This window comes from Bos taurus, chromosome 23 (assembly GCF_002263795.3).
Source record: "Bos taurus isolate L1 Dominette 01449 registration number 42190680 breed Hereford chromosome 23, ARS-UCD2.0, whole genome shotgun sequence".
NCBI classification, from domain to species: domain Eukaryota; kingdom Metazoa; phylum Chordata; class Mammalia; order Artiodactyla; family Bovidae; genus Bos; species Bos taurus.
The window spans coordinates 5524395-5541311 of record NC_037350.1 but is presented as its reverse complement, the minus strand read 5'-3'; the positions used below and the strand labels follow the sequence as shown (position 1 = coordinate 5541311).

Genomic DNA, 16917 nt, shown 5'->3' with positions numbered 1-16917 from the left:
ACATGTAGTTATTTTCATTTTATTTTCTTTATGGCCCCTGTAACAATATTGCTTTATTTTCTGTATGTTTTGTACCTGTTCATGTGTTGCTTTGTAATAGTTATTAGACTGTTTTATATGCAGTGTTTTGAATTACCTACTATAGTCAACTTAGCACATGAATGAAAAAAGAAGAGGGTTTTCTAAAGTTAAAATTAACTGTTGGAATAATTGTTTTATCAACTTTCTTTTTCCCCAGTGGGAACATCCTCTTCCCTAGTGTGAACAATATATATTCATTGATAAAAGTGTGTGTTAGTTGCTCAGTTGTGTCCAACTTTTTGCAACCCAGTGGATTGTAGCCCACCAGGCTTCTTTGTCCATGGGATTCTCCAACAAGAATACTGGAGTGGATAGCCATGTGCTCCTCCAGGAGATCTTCCTGACCCAGGGATCAAACCCGGTCTCCTGCATTGCAGGCAGATTCTTTAACTATCTGGGCCACCAAGGAATCCCATATATTCATTGCTAAAAAAGTGAAAGTCGCTCAGTTGTGTCCAATTCTGTGACCCCATGGACTATACAGTCCATGGAATTCTCCAGGCCAGAATACTGGAGTGGGTAGCCTTTCTTTTCTCCAGGGGATCTTCCCAACCCAGGGATCAAACCTAGGTCTCCTGCATTGTGGGTGGATTCTTTACCAACTGAGCCACAGGGGAAGCCCAATTCATTACTAAATATTTGGCAAATACAGAAAGGTGTAAAGAGTTTTAAAAAAATCACCCATCACACCACCACTCAAAGACAAGGACTCTCATTTTTATGTGTGTTTCCTTTTGATTTTGGATGAATTTTCTTAAGTTATAATTTTGCTCTTGAGTAGTTCGGTAGCCTGCTTGTTGTCCATATGGCATCCCAGCAGAAGTGAGAAACACCTGTCTTGGCTTTTTCATTCTTTTGTTTTACATTTGAAAATGGGTGTGTTTAATGTTGTTTATTTAGCTTCAATAAAATGAAGCTGAATGGTGGAGGCTGACCCAGGAGAATCCAGGACAGGACTTAGTAGGCAGGTCTTTGTCACACCTGGGTGAAACATGCTTTCTTAACCACCTCCATGCTTCTAAGTGAAGTTCGTGAGTTTGTGGGTATCTATTCCAAATTTTTTTCAGCAGGCAATATAAATGTCATCTTAGAGTTTTAAAGCAAAAGGTGTGCCCCCAGAACCCAACTTGTGACATGTTATAGGACTCTGTCCAAAAATGTGTCCTTTGCCTGAATACATACAGAAAGAGAGTACACAGGTAGAAATTAAGAAAAAAAAAGGAGACTTATTACTAAATAAAATCCATCCTATATGACTGCCTTACAAATTTGTAGCAATATTTATGGCAGATAGATAGTAAGGCTTTTATAGAAACCCTTTGCCATCAGTACAGGAATATGAGGTTTGGAGTCCTGAAATGACAGTGACCAAGGTCTTACGAGTATGTGGCAGAGCAGAAGTCAAATTCTAGGCTGTTTTTCCCATTCTGGGTCACTGAACCAACCTCTGATTTGTTGTTTGCCTTTAAAATCATTCTCCTTCCCTATTTCATGTAATTAAAGATTACCCTACTATGTCTCTCTTTGTGTTCTCTTTGGATGAACAATTCCGTTTTTCAAATATTCTTCACGACATAATCTTCCCCCTACCCTCCTCCATCCTGTTTTTACTATAAACTTAAACTTTAAAATTTATTGTATTGTGTTTCATACTATCCAGTTGATTTATTATCTTACTGTGTAAATACTTACTATGTATATCATTTTGAATATTGAGTCTGTCATCTAACATACATGTTGTTCAATTCTGTAAACTTTATCAACGTTTTTCTATGTATTGGTACAAATAATTGTCACACACATTGATCAGGACCAGGCTGAGGTGGAGCGTTTTTGGCACGAGATGCAACCAGTTCGGGTTACCTTGTTCCACTCCTTGGATCATTTGCTGTGCTGATGTCATAATAAAAACAGTTTAGGAATAGGTCAGATATTGGTCCAAGAGGAATTTGCCTTAATTTCTCTTTCATTTTAAGCCATGCATAGAGTAATTCTCTGCAGTTTGACTATTAAGTACATGTTTTCTCAGTAAAGTGTTTATTCTTTCTCCTACATGTTTCTCTACAGGAATTACTCAATAAATGCTTCCAAATATAATAAATGACTGTGTTTTATTGTCATGAACATAAATTCATGGTCTTTATGTTCTTCCATTTGAACTATAGTATAGACTGGGGATGCCAATATATTGAAGAGCAGCCAATAAGAAACAAACCCTGGAATTATTTTGGTGTGAAAGTGATCGCCATGCTATTCCCCAGTTACAAGAGATTAAGGAAACTGAGAAATGATTAGATAGTGAGCAAATGATATTTTCATCAGGATTTATAGAACGAGTTGCAGCTGCTTAGTTTTGTCCTTTTCATGAGTTTGATAAGATGGCTGATTCTCTTGATGACCACGTATGGAGGCATTTGCACCCACTCTAACTGCGTGTGCCACATGGGCATATCTGCTTGTGGGCAAGTCTGCACCCACACTGCATGTGCCACAGAAGCTTGAATTCCTTGGCTTGCTCTGCGGAAGCCTGTGACCTGCACTTCTGGCCATTTTATGAAGTCAGCTTAGAATCTTAGTATGTTTGGTTGCCGCGATTAGGTATCTGATTGCCCTTGGCAGATTATTATAGTGAATTTTAAATTTAGTAGTAGCTTCTTTAATGTTTTCATGGTCATCTTAAATTTCTTAAAATCAAAGTCAAACATAATATTGGCAGCGTTGGTGATGGATGGGGAAGCCTGGTGTGCTGCAGTCCACGGGGTTGCAAAGAGTCGGATATGACCGAGCGACTGAACTGAACTGAAAAATTTGAAGAAAGAAGAGTTATTTTCAACTGTTGTCCACTGTAGATTACGATTTTATCAGTCGAGGATGTTCTGAAACAAGCCTTTATAAAACATTTTCTCATCTTCTGTAAGCAAACATTTTGATGCACATCATAAAGTTAATGCCCGCTCCAAAAAGAGTGGTTTGAGGTATCTTTTCCCTCAATATTTGAAAGACTATCAAATGTCCCTTAAAGAAATTTGCCATAACATTGAAGTTATGTCAGAAAACTTGTTTTATAATAACACACTAGAAAAACAATTGAAATCATTTGTGAAGGGTAAATTTATTTTTGTAAGTTCCTTTATTTGACATTTTTAAGATTTACAAATAAAAATAATCCTATGTATGTTTATGTTAGCTTTCTAGGGCTGGTGTAACAAAATGCCACAAATGTTGGCCTATAACAATAGGGTTTATTCTCTCACAGTTCTAGAGGCTAATAGTCTGGTTGTCCTTGGGACCCTGTTTTCTTGGAAGCTCTAGGGGATAATCTGTTCATGACTTTCTCTTAGGTCTGGCGTTGGCAGTAATCTCTAGGATTACGATCTCTGCCTCGTCAGTCACCTGGAGTTATCCCGTGTATTTGTCTATGCCTTGTGTCTTGCAGAGAATACCCTGTTTCCAAATGAGATCACATTTACTGGTACTGAGGGTTAGGTCTTGAACATATTTTCTTGGAGGACTCAGTTGAATCCATGACAGCACTGTTGTGGTTCAGTTGCTCAGTCATGCCTGAATCTCTGCGACCCCATGGGCTGCAGCACACCAGGCTTCCTGTCCTTCACCATCTCCTGGAGCTTGCTCAAACTCCTGTCCATTGAGTCACTGATGCCATCCAACCATTTCATCCTCTGTCGTCCCCTTCTCCTCCCACCTTCAATCTTTCCCAGCATCTGGGTCTTTTCTAATGAGGCAGCTCTTCGCATCAGGTGGCCAAAGTATTGGAGTTTCAGCTTCAACATCAGTCCTTCCAATGAATATTCAGGATTGATTTCCTTTAGGGTTGACTGGTTTGATCTCCTTGTAGTCCAAGGGACTCTCAAGAGTCTTCTTCAACACCACAGCTCAAAAGCATCAATTCTTCATTGCTCAGCTTTCTTTATGGTCCAACTCTCACATCCATACATGACTACTGGAAAAACCATAGGTTTGGCTATGTGGACCTCTGTTGGCAAAGTAATTTCTCTGCTTTTTAATACACTGTCTAGGTTTGTCATGATTTTTCTTCCAAGGGGTGACTCCTTGCAGTCACCATCTGCAGTGATTTTGGAGCCCCCCAAAATAAAGCCTGTCAATGTTTCCATTGTTTCCCCATCTATTTGTCATGAAGTGATGGGACCAGTTGCCATGATCTTCATTTTTTGAATGTTGAGCTTTTGGCCAGCTTTTTCACACTCCTCTTTCACCTTCATCAAGAGGCTCTTTAGTTCCTCTTTGCTTTCTGCCATAAGGGTGGTATCATCTGCATTGGTTGAATAGAAACAACCTAAGACTGAAGTTGGTAACAGGACATCAGGGACATTGGCAATGCTTATCTCTCTGGGATTTCTTTCAGCCAAAACCCTGATTTGGGGCCAGCTGCTTGCCCATGAGCTAATCATAACCTCAGACTATCTGTTATTTAAGAAGCTTATAATTTCTCCTTGGAGCATTTTTTCCACCAACTTCTTATATCAGAAGTCTTTCCAATGATGGTTCTGTGATCAGAAACTGTAAACAATGGAGACTAGGTTTAGCTGTTGGCTTAATACTACAGTTGACAAAACAGCGTTAACACTGCTGATGGGATGACAGAGACTCTGTCGTTTTCTGAATCCTTAAAGACTTTTGTGACCAAATGTTTTATATCTTTAGAGTAATTATACTGTAACATTATGTTAAAATGTAAAATAGGAATACTAGTATAATACTTCATAGGCATTTGCCTCATTTATTTCTTAGAATGACCTAATGTCATGAACATGTAACTGAGCAGGACCTATGGGGCCTTCCTGGGACAGACCCCTCTCCATATCTTCTGCTTGAGCACCTCTCTGAAGTACCCCCATCATAACAGCATCTTGTATTTTCCCAAGTTTTTCAGACGCTAAAAGCCACCACCAACTGAAAGAAATTGATGACCAGGAGTATATAGCCCCAGACCTTTTGGAGCCTGAGGACTGATGGTGTTAACCCCTGTGACACCATGCTGGTACCTCACCATTAACCAGAGAATTGTGCATCAGATGATACATTCCTTGAGATGCTTCTGCCTCACCTGCCTTTAAAAATGGCATTTCAGGGAGTTCAGGGTTTTTGAGCAGGACCCACACATTGTCTGTTCAGGACCCTGCAATATACCTTCCTCCAAACTCTGATGTTTCACTTTGTTTGACCTCACTGTGGATCAGGACACAAACTTGCATTCGGTAAGAGGCACAGACTGAGGCTTGCGTGCGCAGGTCACTTGTCCACGAACTTCACAACACGGCAAGTCCCCTACATACAAATGAGTTCCATTCCAAGAGTGCCATTTGTAAGTCCAATTTGTTCATAAGTCAAACAAAGTTACCCTAGGTACCCAGCTAACACAATCAGAGGGCAAGCTGCAGTTTCACCCACCCTGATGTTGCTGGAATACACGTTCGCATCTTTGAAAGCTTAAAACTTAAAAGTTCATATGTAGGGAATTGATTGTGATTTGGGAAGCAGGCTTTAAACCTAGTGGTGTGACCCTGAACACAAGCTCTCACCCTCCCAGTTATATGTTATTTTTATTTTGTTTTCTATTCAAGGCAGGTGAAATTGCTAGTGAGCACAATTTGTTTTAAGATAATTGTAGATTCTTCTCGTGAGGTTCATAGCAGTTGATCAGGCATCAGAAGTTAGTCCACTGTATAGCTGATGAATACTCCATGATATGGGGGTACCACAGTTTGTATAAAACTCAACTACAAAAGACGTTTGGGTTGTTGCCAGCTTGGGGCTGTTATAAATAAGACTGTTGTGAACATTCGTGTACAAATCTTTGTGTGAAGGTAAGTTTCCATTTCTCAGGATCAACCCTAGGAGTGCAGCTGCTGCCTTGTATGAGTTGTATATTTAGTTTTATAATTGAAATGTCCAAACCGTTTTTAAGAGTGGCCTATGCATTGAAATCTATTCTTTTATACCTTGTTTATACATTTTGTATTTACAGATTTCATTTTTGGAATGTATACTTCCCACAATAATTCTAAAGTTTGATAGCAAATGCAGTATGTGGTGGTTTGGGGATCTGGCTTTGAATCATGTGTTTTGGGAGTCTCTTTTTCTGGAGTGAGTCAAATAATAGATGAGCCAAACAGTCTCCTCAGCTTTTATATCACGAAGAGATTTTATTTTTCTTTTCTCGTTAACTCTATCCTGTGAAAAGAATATACATGAAATAGTATATGAAAAGAATGTACTTTCTAAGAGTTTTTAATGGTTATTGATTAAATGATGCTAAATTTTTCTGTGTTTAAAGGCATACCCAATTCATTTCGTCCTCAAATATAACCCTTCAAATATTTAACAACTGAACTCTTAAAGTGCTGTACTGAGTCTATAACTAATTGCTGCTGCTGCTAAGTCACTTCAGTCGTGTCCGACTGTGTGCGACCCCATAGACGGAAGCCCACCAGGCTCCCCCGTCCCTGGGATTCTCCAGGCAAGAACACTGGAGCGGGTTGCCATTTCCTTCTCCAATAACTAACTACAGGTGCTATTTTATTGCGGTAGCTCTTTGTGTAGGAGCCATTGCTTTGCTCTCTCCCATTAACATTTATGTAGCTGGCTCTTTTATAAGTAGCCGCCTGTAAACAGCTCTTGCAATAAATGAGTGGGTCTCTAGACTATGGTTGAAGGATAGCTTCTCTCCAGCAGGACAAATCAAGTGTATTTATTTCTTATCTTAACTCTTATACATCATATCTCAACTTCAGTACTTATGGCTGTTGCGTTTTTCCTCTGGTGTGTTTTATCTGCATCGTATCTGGTTTTGCTCTTGATTAGTCCTATAGGGTTTCACTTTTATTCTCACTTCCAATTGTTTTTTCCTTCATAATTAATTTTTCATATGTGTCCTCCTAGTTTTATTTTACTTTCATAATCCCTCTGATCTCTGTGATTTCTCAGCTTACACATAGTTCAAGAATGAAGTTTTTAAAAATATTTGCAGTGTATATATTTGCATAGGTAAAGCTCAGAAATGAATTAAGTATTTTTTAAAGCACTTTATGCATTTTGATCTCCAGATGGAATAGGCAGGTAGCATCGCATGTTTTAGGAATTCAAAAGTTAAATTTTGAAAGTTTAAAAATGAGTGCTTAGGAGTCCTGGGACTGTTACGAACAGTCATCAGTTACCTACTGTTTTTAATGATTACAGATGATCTCTGTGATTTCCTGTGACCACTGGATGTTTGTCCCTTCATGGACTGGAATTATCAAATGAAAACTACTCTTCACTAAACCTTAGGAAACTAAACTTTGATCAGATTAATTCATTCTGTCAAGCAAATAAAAACCTTATTTCTTTGTTAATAAAGGAGTGTTAATGTGCAAAAGAGAACTTTAATGAACACTGCAAAGGTCATTATTTAGTAGTTTAATACTGTGCACAGGAAGTGAGTGACTCGATGAGGATTTCTCAACCTTGGCACCATTTGCATTTTGGACCAGATAATTCCTTACTGTGGGCGGCTGTCCTGTGCCTTGATGGGGACTTCGCGGCATCCCTGGTCCCTACACACCACGGCAGTAACACGCCTCCCCACACGTCCTTATTAAGAACATCTCCAGACATTGCTCATGCTTAGAGTCGGGGTGGTGTCAAATCTCTTCTATTGAGAACCCCTGGGCAGCTATATAAGATTGAGACATTTATGAAAGTTTCCTTCTTAACATCCTGGTACATGTCAATAGATTAAGTTGGATGTAATGAGGTAATAAAATAATCAAATTTTACTTCTTTATAGCTTATCTATCAGTCTAGCAGACAGCTTAGTCCTTATTCCTCCAGCCCATGGAGGAGTGAGAGCATGTTACCCCAAAACTGCACCATAATTCCATGGGAGGCAGGAAGACTGTGTTGCCCAGAACTCCGATGCCATGTTGCAGAGATGATGATGGTCCCGGGACCCAGGGACAGTTCCAGTTGCCTTGGCTTTGGAGCCAAGTTATGGCTCAAGCTGAGAATCCTCCAGGAAACTGAAAGCAACGTGTTCTCTTTTTTTCTTATGTCAGATTTAATCTTTAGGTTTCATTACTGCTAGATTTTCTCTGTAAAACCTCCAAGCCTAGGGATGGAGGCAGGCTTGTCTCCATCTATTTACATAAAATAGTAAAGTAAGGTACCCTGAACCCCGCTCACTCCCCAGTCTGGCTTCCTATACACTGGATCTTTTCTGACCTTTTCTCCCCCAGCAGGACTATGGCCCTGTTTATTGTCCATTCCTCCATGACTTCTGTCTATGGTTAGTGACTCTTGTTACGTATTTTCAGATGAGGAGTTAATAGTAATGGCTTCCAGATTAGCTTTTCGGTAAAGCCGAGAGAAGTAGAAAACTGACAACTACGCAGGGCCACTGACAAAGACGTTTTTAGTCAGAAAAGCCCTGGAGTGCTTGTAGCACATCGTAGAGCAGTACTTTGTCTGCATCCACACAATGGAGCTTGTGACTTCCAAAGCCTGGAAAGTCCCCCATTTGATGGACATAAGGTCCAGTCCAGTATCTGACCAGGGAGTGAGGGAATGAATAGCACTTTGTGGGCATTGTGAGGGATGGGGCGTGGGCTTGGGTAGGCAGATTTTCCTTTCTAAGAGAAAACTGAATTGTCTTTGATGCCCTGAATTTCTTTGTCACCTGTATGCTGTCAAGCCATCAGATTTCAAGTCTGTGCTTTGCACCATGGCTTGAATATTCTTGTCACGTCCTCACTGGGGGTTTGAAAAGAGAAGGGCTCTCTCAGCTCCTTATCCCTCCTCTACTCCCCTGATCCTGCCAGACTAATTGTCTTGGGCACAAGTTTTGCTGAATCACAACAATCTCCCGTGGGCCTCCACACCTGGCTCCATTTGGTCTATCCCCCTCTATCTCCTGCCACCAATACAAGGATCCTGATTTCCAGCAGACCAAGTTGTCTTTTTTTTAAACCAACTGTGAATGTACCAAGCTCATACCTGTTCTGTGCTTTTGCTTATGTTTTACATTCTTGTGTGGGATGAAAATATTCCTTCTTGACATCTGATCATATTTTTACTCATCATCCCAGGTTCAGCTGAAGCCCACCTCCTCTCTAGGCTAACCATAATGCATCTCTTCTATTCCATATTGATCTCGACTTGCTTTTATTCTGAAAGCATTGACTACTCACAGTGTTCGTTTTAGCCCTTAGCAGTATATGTCTTTGTTCAAAGTGGTAACAAACAGCTTTGTGTGTATAGTTAACCTCTTCATCTTATTAATACCTCCCTGGAAGGCAAGTGTTTTGAGCTTTTTAAATTTCATAAGGATATATGCTTAACAGATATTTGGTAAAGATTTATATAAATGGCCGACCAGGCATTGGTTTTATTCTGATTCTAATCATACCGTGTGTAATCCCAGATTAAATTTAAGAAGGATGGGCTTTCAGAATGTCAGAGGAGGAAGGTATATTTCCTTAGATGAGAAACTAGAGTTAGAGGTATCTTGGGAAGGGATTTATCAACTAGAAATCTGTAAAAGGAAATCAGTTTAACTTATTTGGATTATGGTATTATGTGAATAATACCATAATAATTATTGGGATTATGTGAATTGTGGTATTATTAATGCCACTTTGAATATAAAATGTATGTTATACTGAGCCGGTAGTAGAAATGAATAATGACTTTAAGACATTTGATTTCCAAATTCTGATTTTGATTTTCTTCTTTTTAGACATCCAGATACCTCTCTTTCCTTCACGAATGGACATTTGAAAGTGCCCTTGTCAAAGATTCGCCAGCATGGAGTCCTCATCAATGCTGTCCTCCTTGAATGACGAGTGCAAATCAGACAATTACATTGAACCTCACTATAAGGAATGGTACCGAGTGGCCGTGGACACGCTGATTGAACATGGGTTAGATGCATACAAAGAATTTCTTGCCAAGGAACGAGTGTCAGACTTTCTAGCTGAGGAAGAAATTAATTACATTTTAAACAATGTTCAAAAAGTTGCACAAAGCACGTCACATGGTCCCGATAATTCCTGCGATGACGCGTCATCTTCAGGGACTTACTGGCCTGTGGAGTCCGATGTGGAAGCCCCAAATCTTGACTTAGGCTGGCCTTATGTAATGCCTGGACTCTTAGGGGGGACGCACATTGAGCTCCTCTTTCATCCACCCAGAGCACAACTGCTTACGATTAAGGAAACCGTTCGGAAGATGATCAAAGAAGCAAGAAAGGTAACATTTCTGTCTCTAGATGAAAGATCTGAAACGTTGGAAATCACCAGAGTAGTATCAATACAGCAGTCTCCAGCCATTTTGGCATCAGGAACCAGTTTTGTGGAAGACTGTTTTTCCACCACAGACCAGGGTAGAGGGGGTGGGAGGAATGGTTTGGGGATGATTTGAGTGCATTACATTTATTGTGTGCTTTTTTTTTCTGTTATTCTTACATTGTCATATATAATGAAATAGTCGTGCCACTTGTCGTAATGCAGAATCAGGAGGAGCCCTGAGCTTGTCTTCCTGCAACTGGCCAGTCCCATCTGGGGGTGACAGGAGACAGTAGCAGCCCAGTGCTAGCATCACTGCCTCAGATCACCAGGCATTAGATTCTCATAAGGAATGAGCCATCTAGATCCCAGTAGTTCACAGCAGGGTTCATGCTCGTCTGAGAACTAATGCCACCCCTGATCTGAGAAGAGGCAGAGCTCAGACTGTAAAGTGAGCGATGCAGAGTGGCTGGAGAAACACACGAAGCCTCGCGTGTTCACCCTTCACTCACCCCCTGCTGTACAGCCCAGTTCCTAACAGACCTCAGACTGGTAGCAGCCCGTGACCCACGGGTTGGGGACGCATGGTATAATAGATACATATATTAATAAGAATCTCTACATATATAGACTATGCTTGTTACTTTCAGGAAATATACATACAAATATATAGGCAGGCTGTATTTCTCATATGTTGCAAGTTTCTGAGATCAGGTGTTGTGTCCCTGCTGCAGGTGGAGATTTCCTTCTCTTCATCATGTTCATACATCTAAGAGATCTTCATGCATGATATGTAAGGTGTATGGACTGGAAATGGGATGATTTGATGCATTCATAATCTAAATCATTTAACTTTTCCTTAATCTCTGAAAGGAAATATGTGATTAGTAAATCTAGGAAAACTTTCCTTGTTCATAAACGCACAGAGCCCTAATTCTTGCTCTGCTGCTGCTGCTAAGTCGCTTCAGTCGTGTCCGACTCTGTGCGACCCCCATAGATGGCAGCCCACCAGGCTCCCCCATCCCTGGGATTCTCCAGGCAAGAACACTGGAGTGGGTTGCCATTTCCTTCTCCAATGCATGAAAGTGAAAAGTGAAAGTGAAGTCGCTCAGTCGTGTCCAACCCCTAGCGACCCCATGGACTGCAGCCTACCAGGGTCCTCCATCCATGGGATTTTCCAGGCAAGAGTACTGGAGTGGGGTGCCATTGCCTTCTCCAATTCTTGCTCTGGATATAGTTTATTTTGGTAAATAAAACATTTTGTTGTTGTTCAGTTATTCAATGCTGTCTGACTCTTTGCAACTGCATGAACTGCAGCACACCAGGCTTCCCTGTCCTTCACTATCTCCTGGAGCTTGCTCAAACTCGTTTCCATTGAGTCAATGATGCCATCCGACCGTCTCATCCTCTGTTGCCCACTTCTCCTGCCCTCAATCTTTCCCAGCTTCACAGTCTTTTCCAATGAGTTGGCTCTTTGCATTAGGTGGCAAAAGTTTTGGAGCTTCGGCTGCCGTCTTTCTAATGACTATTCAGGGTTTATTTTCTTTAGGATTGACTGGTTTGATCTTCTTGCAGTCCAAAGGACTCTCAAGAGCCTTCTCTAGCACCACAGTTTGAAAGCATCATTCCTTGATGCTCAGGCTTCTTCATGGTCCAGCTCTCACATCATTCATGACTACTGGAAAAACCATAGCTTTGACTGTATGGACCTTTGTTGTCAAAGTGATGTCTCTGCTTTTTAACACACTGTCTAGGTTTGTCATAGCTTTTCTTCTGAGGAACAAGTGGCTTAATTTCATGGCTGCAGTCACTGTCCACAGTGATTTTGGAGCCCAAGAAAATAAAATCTGTCACTGTTTCCATTATTTCCTCATCTATTTGTCATGAAGTGATGGGACCAGATGCCATGATCTTAGTGTTTTGAATGTTGAGTTTCAAGCCAGCTTTGCAATTTCCTCTTTTCACCCTCATCAAGAGGCTCTTTTCTCTTCACTTTCTGCCATTAGAGTGGTATGATCTGCATGTCTGAGGTTGTTGATATTTCTCCTGGCAATCTTGATTCCAGCTTGAGCTTCATCCAGCCCAGCATTTCACATGATGTACTCTGCATATAAGTTAAATAAGCAGGGTGACAGTATACAGCCTTGACGTACTCCTTTCCTAATTTTGAACCAGCTCATTGCTCCATGTTCTAACTGTTGCTTCTTAACTTGCATACAGGTTTCTCAGGAGGCAGGTGAGAAAATATTTCTTTCTCAGAAGGTAGTCTTGTTTTCCCTTCTCTAAGAATTTCCCAGTTTGTTGTGATCCACACAGTCAAAGGATTTTGTGTAGTCAATGAAGCAGAAGTAGATGTTTTTCTGGAATTCTCTTGCTTTTTCTCTGTTCCAACGGATGTTGGCAATTTGATCCGGAGATCCTCTGTGTTTTCAATCCAGTTTGAACATCTGGAAATTCTCAGTTCACATACTGTTGAAGCCTGGCTTGGAGAATTTTGAGCATTACTTTGCTAGCATGTGAAATGAGTTCAATTGTGTGGTAATTTGAACATTCTTTGGCACTGACTTTCTTTGGGATTGGAGTGAAAACTGACCTTTTCCAGTCCTGTGGCCACTGCTGAATTTTCCAAATTTGCCGGCATATTGAGTGCAGCACTTTCACAGCATCATCTTTTTAGGATTTGAAAGAGCTCAACTAGAATTCCATCACCTCCACTAGCTTTGTTTGTAGTAATGCTTCCTGAGGCTCACTTGACTTCAGACTCCAGGATGTCTGGCTCTAGATCAGTAACCACACCATTATGGTTGTCTGGGTCATTAAGACCTTTTTGTATAGTTCTTCTTGTATTCTTGCCACCTCTTCTTAATCTCTTCTGATTCTGTTATGTTCATACTATTTCTGTCTTTTATCGTGCCCATCTTTGCATGAAACATTCTCTTGGTATCTCTCATTTTCTTGATGAGATTGCTAGTCTTTCCCATTCTATTGTTTCCTTCTATTTATTTGCATTGTTCACTTAAGAAGGCTTTCTTATCTCTCCTTGCTATTCTTTGGAACTCTGCATTCAGATGGGGATTATCTTTCTTTTTCTCTTCTGCCTTTTCCATCTCTTCTTTTCTCAGCTATTTGTAAGGCCTCCTCAGACAACCATTTTCCTTTATTTTTTTGGGGGGGAGGGGCGGGGTGGATGGTTTTGACACTGCCTCCTATATAATGTTATAAACTTTCATCTGTAGTTCTTCAGGCACTCTATCAGATCTAATCTCTTGAATCTATTTATCCCTTGAATAAAGCATAGATTTTCTTATTTATTTCCTGAGTTGTGTGAAAACAGTATTTAGTCAGGCTTGATAATGTAAAATTCTGAAGTAACTTTCTGAGGTGTTTAGCATGTTAGGGTATCTGTTTTCTTTATGAAATATTTATATTGGCTTATCAATCTCAGAAATTCTATCACAGAGCTCAGACGAAACTGTAGAAATATTTTTTAACTAACATCATAAAGCTTATTGAGAGCTTTCTATGTACTCAGCACCATGATAGGTGTTTTGGACATTACAACACGATTTCCGAAGTTGTTTATTGAGTTTTAAAATATATAAATGAAAGATTATGATCATTAACTATGAAATGTCTATTTCTTAGTTATGGACACTGTGTTGTTGTTGTTGTTCCGTTGCTAAGTAGTGTCTGACTCTTGGCGACCCCGTGGACTACAGCACAGCAGGCTCCTCTGTCCTCTACTATCTCCTGGAGTTTGCTCAAACTCATGTTCATTGAGTCAGTGATGCTATTTAACCATCTCACTTCTGCCACCCACTTCTCCTTTTGCCTTCAATCTTTCCCAGCATCAGGTTCTTTTCTAATAAGTCAGCTTTTTGAATCAGGTGCTTCAGCTACAGCATCAGTCTTTCCAATGAATGTTCAGGATTGATTTCCTTTAGGATTGACTAGTTTGATCTCCTTACTGTCCAGAGGACTCTCAAGAGTCTTCTCCAGAACCACAGTTCAAAAGCATCAGTTATTCAGCATTCAGTCTTCTTATGGTCAAATTCTTACATTCTTACATAACTACTGGAAAAAAACATAGCTTTGACTATTCAAACTTTTGTTGGCAAAGTGATATCTCTGCTTTTTAATATGCTATCTAGGTTGGTCATAGCTTTCCTTCCAATGAGAAAATGTCTGTATTTCATGACTGCAGTTACTGTCTGCAGTGATTTTGGGGCCCCCAAAATGAAGTCTTTCATTATTTCCATTGTTTCCCCATCTGTTTGCCATGAAGTGTTGTGACTGGATGCCATGATCTTAGTGTTTTTCATGTTGAGTTTTTGGCCAGCTTTTTCACTCTCCTCTTTCACCTTCATCAGGAGGCTCTTTAGTTCCTCTTCACTTTCTGCCATTAGAGTGGGGTATTATCTGCATATCTGAGGTTGTTGATATTTCTCCTTGCCTTCTTGATTCCACCTTGAGATTCATCCAGCCCAGCATTTCACATGATGTACTCTGCATGTATGTTAAATAAGCAAGGTGACAATATACAGACTTGACATACTCCTTTCCAAGTTTTGAACCAATTCTTTGTTCTATGTCTGGTTCTAACTGTTGCTTCTTGACATGCATACAGGTTTCACAGGAGACAGGTAAGGTGGTCTGGCGTTCCTATCTTTTTAAGTATTTTCCACAGTTTATTGTGATCCACACAGTGGAACTATACATACTCTGTACATCTATGGATACTTCTCTATGTATACTATACAGTAAAGAAATTTAGACCTAAAAGGGGTTTGGGATGCAGACATACCTGGCATTGCTTTCTTTCATGTCTATGAGACACAGAGATGCTTGGGAAAGCGTGCTTTTAGGAAGTACAGAGGTATTAGATTCCTTGAAACCCACAGGGACATGACAGTTTGCAAGACAGGCAACTAAGAATCTCTAGTTCTCATTAAGGAGACACAATGTTCCAAGACCAATGTCACATGCAGGCTTTGCAAAGTAAGGTGATTTTTTACCCCCTTAGATCTTCAAAGCTCAAATAAGCTGACTTTGTACTCGTATTAACCCCTTTAGCAGGATTACATTAAGAAATCACTCATCTATTCCAGTTGTTAAAAATTAGCTGTAGAATCAGGCCCATGGTAGGTATCTAGACTTTCACTGAATAAGTTGAAAGAAGTTATTCACTTATTTCAGTGAATTCACTTATTCACTGAATACTATGAGAATTTTAAAAACTGGACTATTCTATGCTCTGTAAACAAATTCTACAGGTGTATTTTGTAAAACAGCACAACTCGAGAATATATACATATACTCATATATAAACTCATATATATTCTCGAGTTGTGCTGTTTATATATACTCATATATAAACTCATATATATTCTTGAGTTGTGCTGTTTTACAAAATACACCTGTAGAATTTGTTTACAGAGCATAGAATAATGCAGTTTTTAAAATTCTCATAGTTCAATTTATATATAAATTCAATATATTAGTTCAGTATATACGAGTCCTTGTATAGGTAATATAGAGCTTCCCTTGTAGCTCAGCTGGTGAAGAATCTGCCTGCAATGCAGGAGACCTGGGTTCGATCCCTGGGTTGGGAAGATCTACTGGAGAAGGGAAAGGCTACCCACTCCAGTATTCTATCCTGGAGAATTCCATGGACAGTATAGTCCATGGGGTCGCAAAGAGTCGGACACGACTGAGCAACTTTCACTTCACTTTCACTTCATAGGTAATATAACAAATACCAAGTAGTAATATTTGTGAATTTCTGTTTGGGGAGACAGTATGCTTTTGAACTACAGTGTTAACTGAAAAATGCATCAGTGAAGCTTCATATTTTTATTATGTTAATCTTTGCAGTTATTAGTTCATCAGCCTGAACCCCAGGCAATCTCCTTTGGGGCACTGCACATCTGTGATACAAAGTGAAATTCAGGAGCTAGCCTGAGTTCTCAGGCAAGCACTCAGTGGACACTGAACATTAGTCATGACCTTCTGATGTATTTTTGTTCTAATGTGACAGCTATTTACTTAGTAAACCTTTAACAGTAATATCCTCTGCCTGGTCATTGTCTGCTGGGAATTCCCACTTGAATTAGCAAACAAGGAACTCAAAGTCCAAATGGTAAAACAATAATATGATGCTTTGCTTCTCTTTCACCAATTCCAAGTGGCATAAAATAAGGAAGAATTTTACCTTTACACTTACCCAAGGTATGTATATTACCTTGCATACATATATCTATTCTGAATTCAAAGAAAGAGAATTATTTGAACTTTATAAGTTGAGTAAAATGAAATTGACTATAAATCACAGTAGATAACAGTGGTTTTCTGTTATTTTCCCCAAAGCATTGGAGAATGTGTTTGTTGCTTACCAGGTTTAATACATATTTTGACCAAATGGGCTATAAGTATATGAGATGTATGTTGTGCAAGTATTTTGGAAGTTTCTTGCTATGTCACAATGTTAATTTAAAGATTTTTGAAGGATCCAATACTCCAGAGAAGACACAGTTAT

General features: G+C 39.7%; 1 protein-coding gene across 1 annotated transcript in view; it reads left to right on the top strand.

Annotated features, from left to right (window-relative positions):
• Nucleotides 1–16917, top strand: part of FAM83B (family with sequence similarity 83 member B) — a 96295-nt gene that overhangs the window by 11507 nt on the left and 67871 nt on the right. Inside the window, exon 2 of the mRNA NM_001205795.1 lies at nt 9836–10347. Coding sequence (NP_001192724.1) covers nt 9904–10347 — 444 coding nt within the window. The 5' untranslated portion in view covers nt 9836–9903. The remainder of the gene's footprint in view (nt 1–9835; nt 10348–16917) is intronic.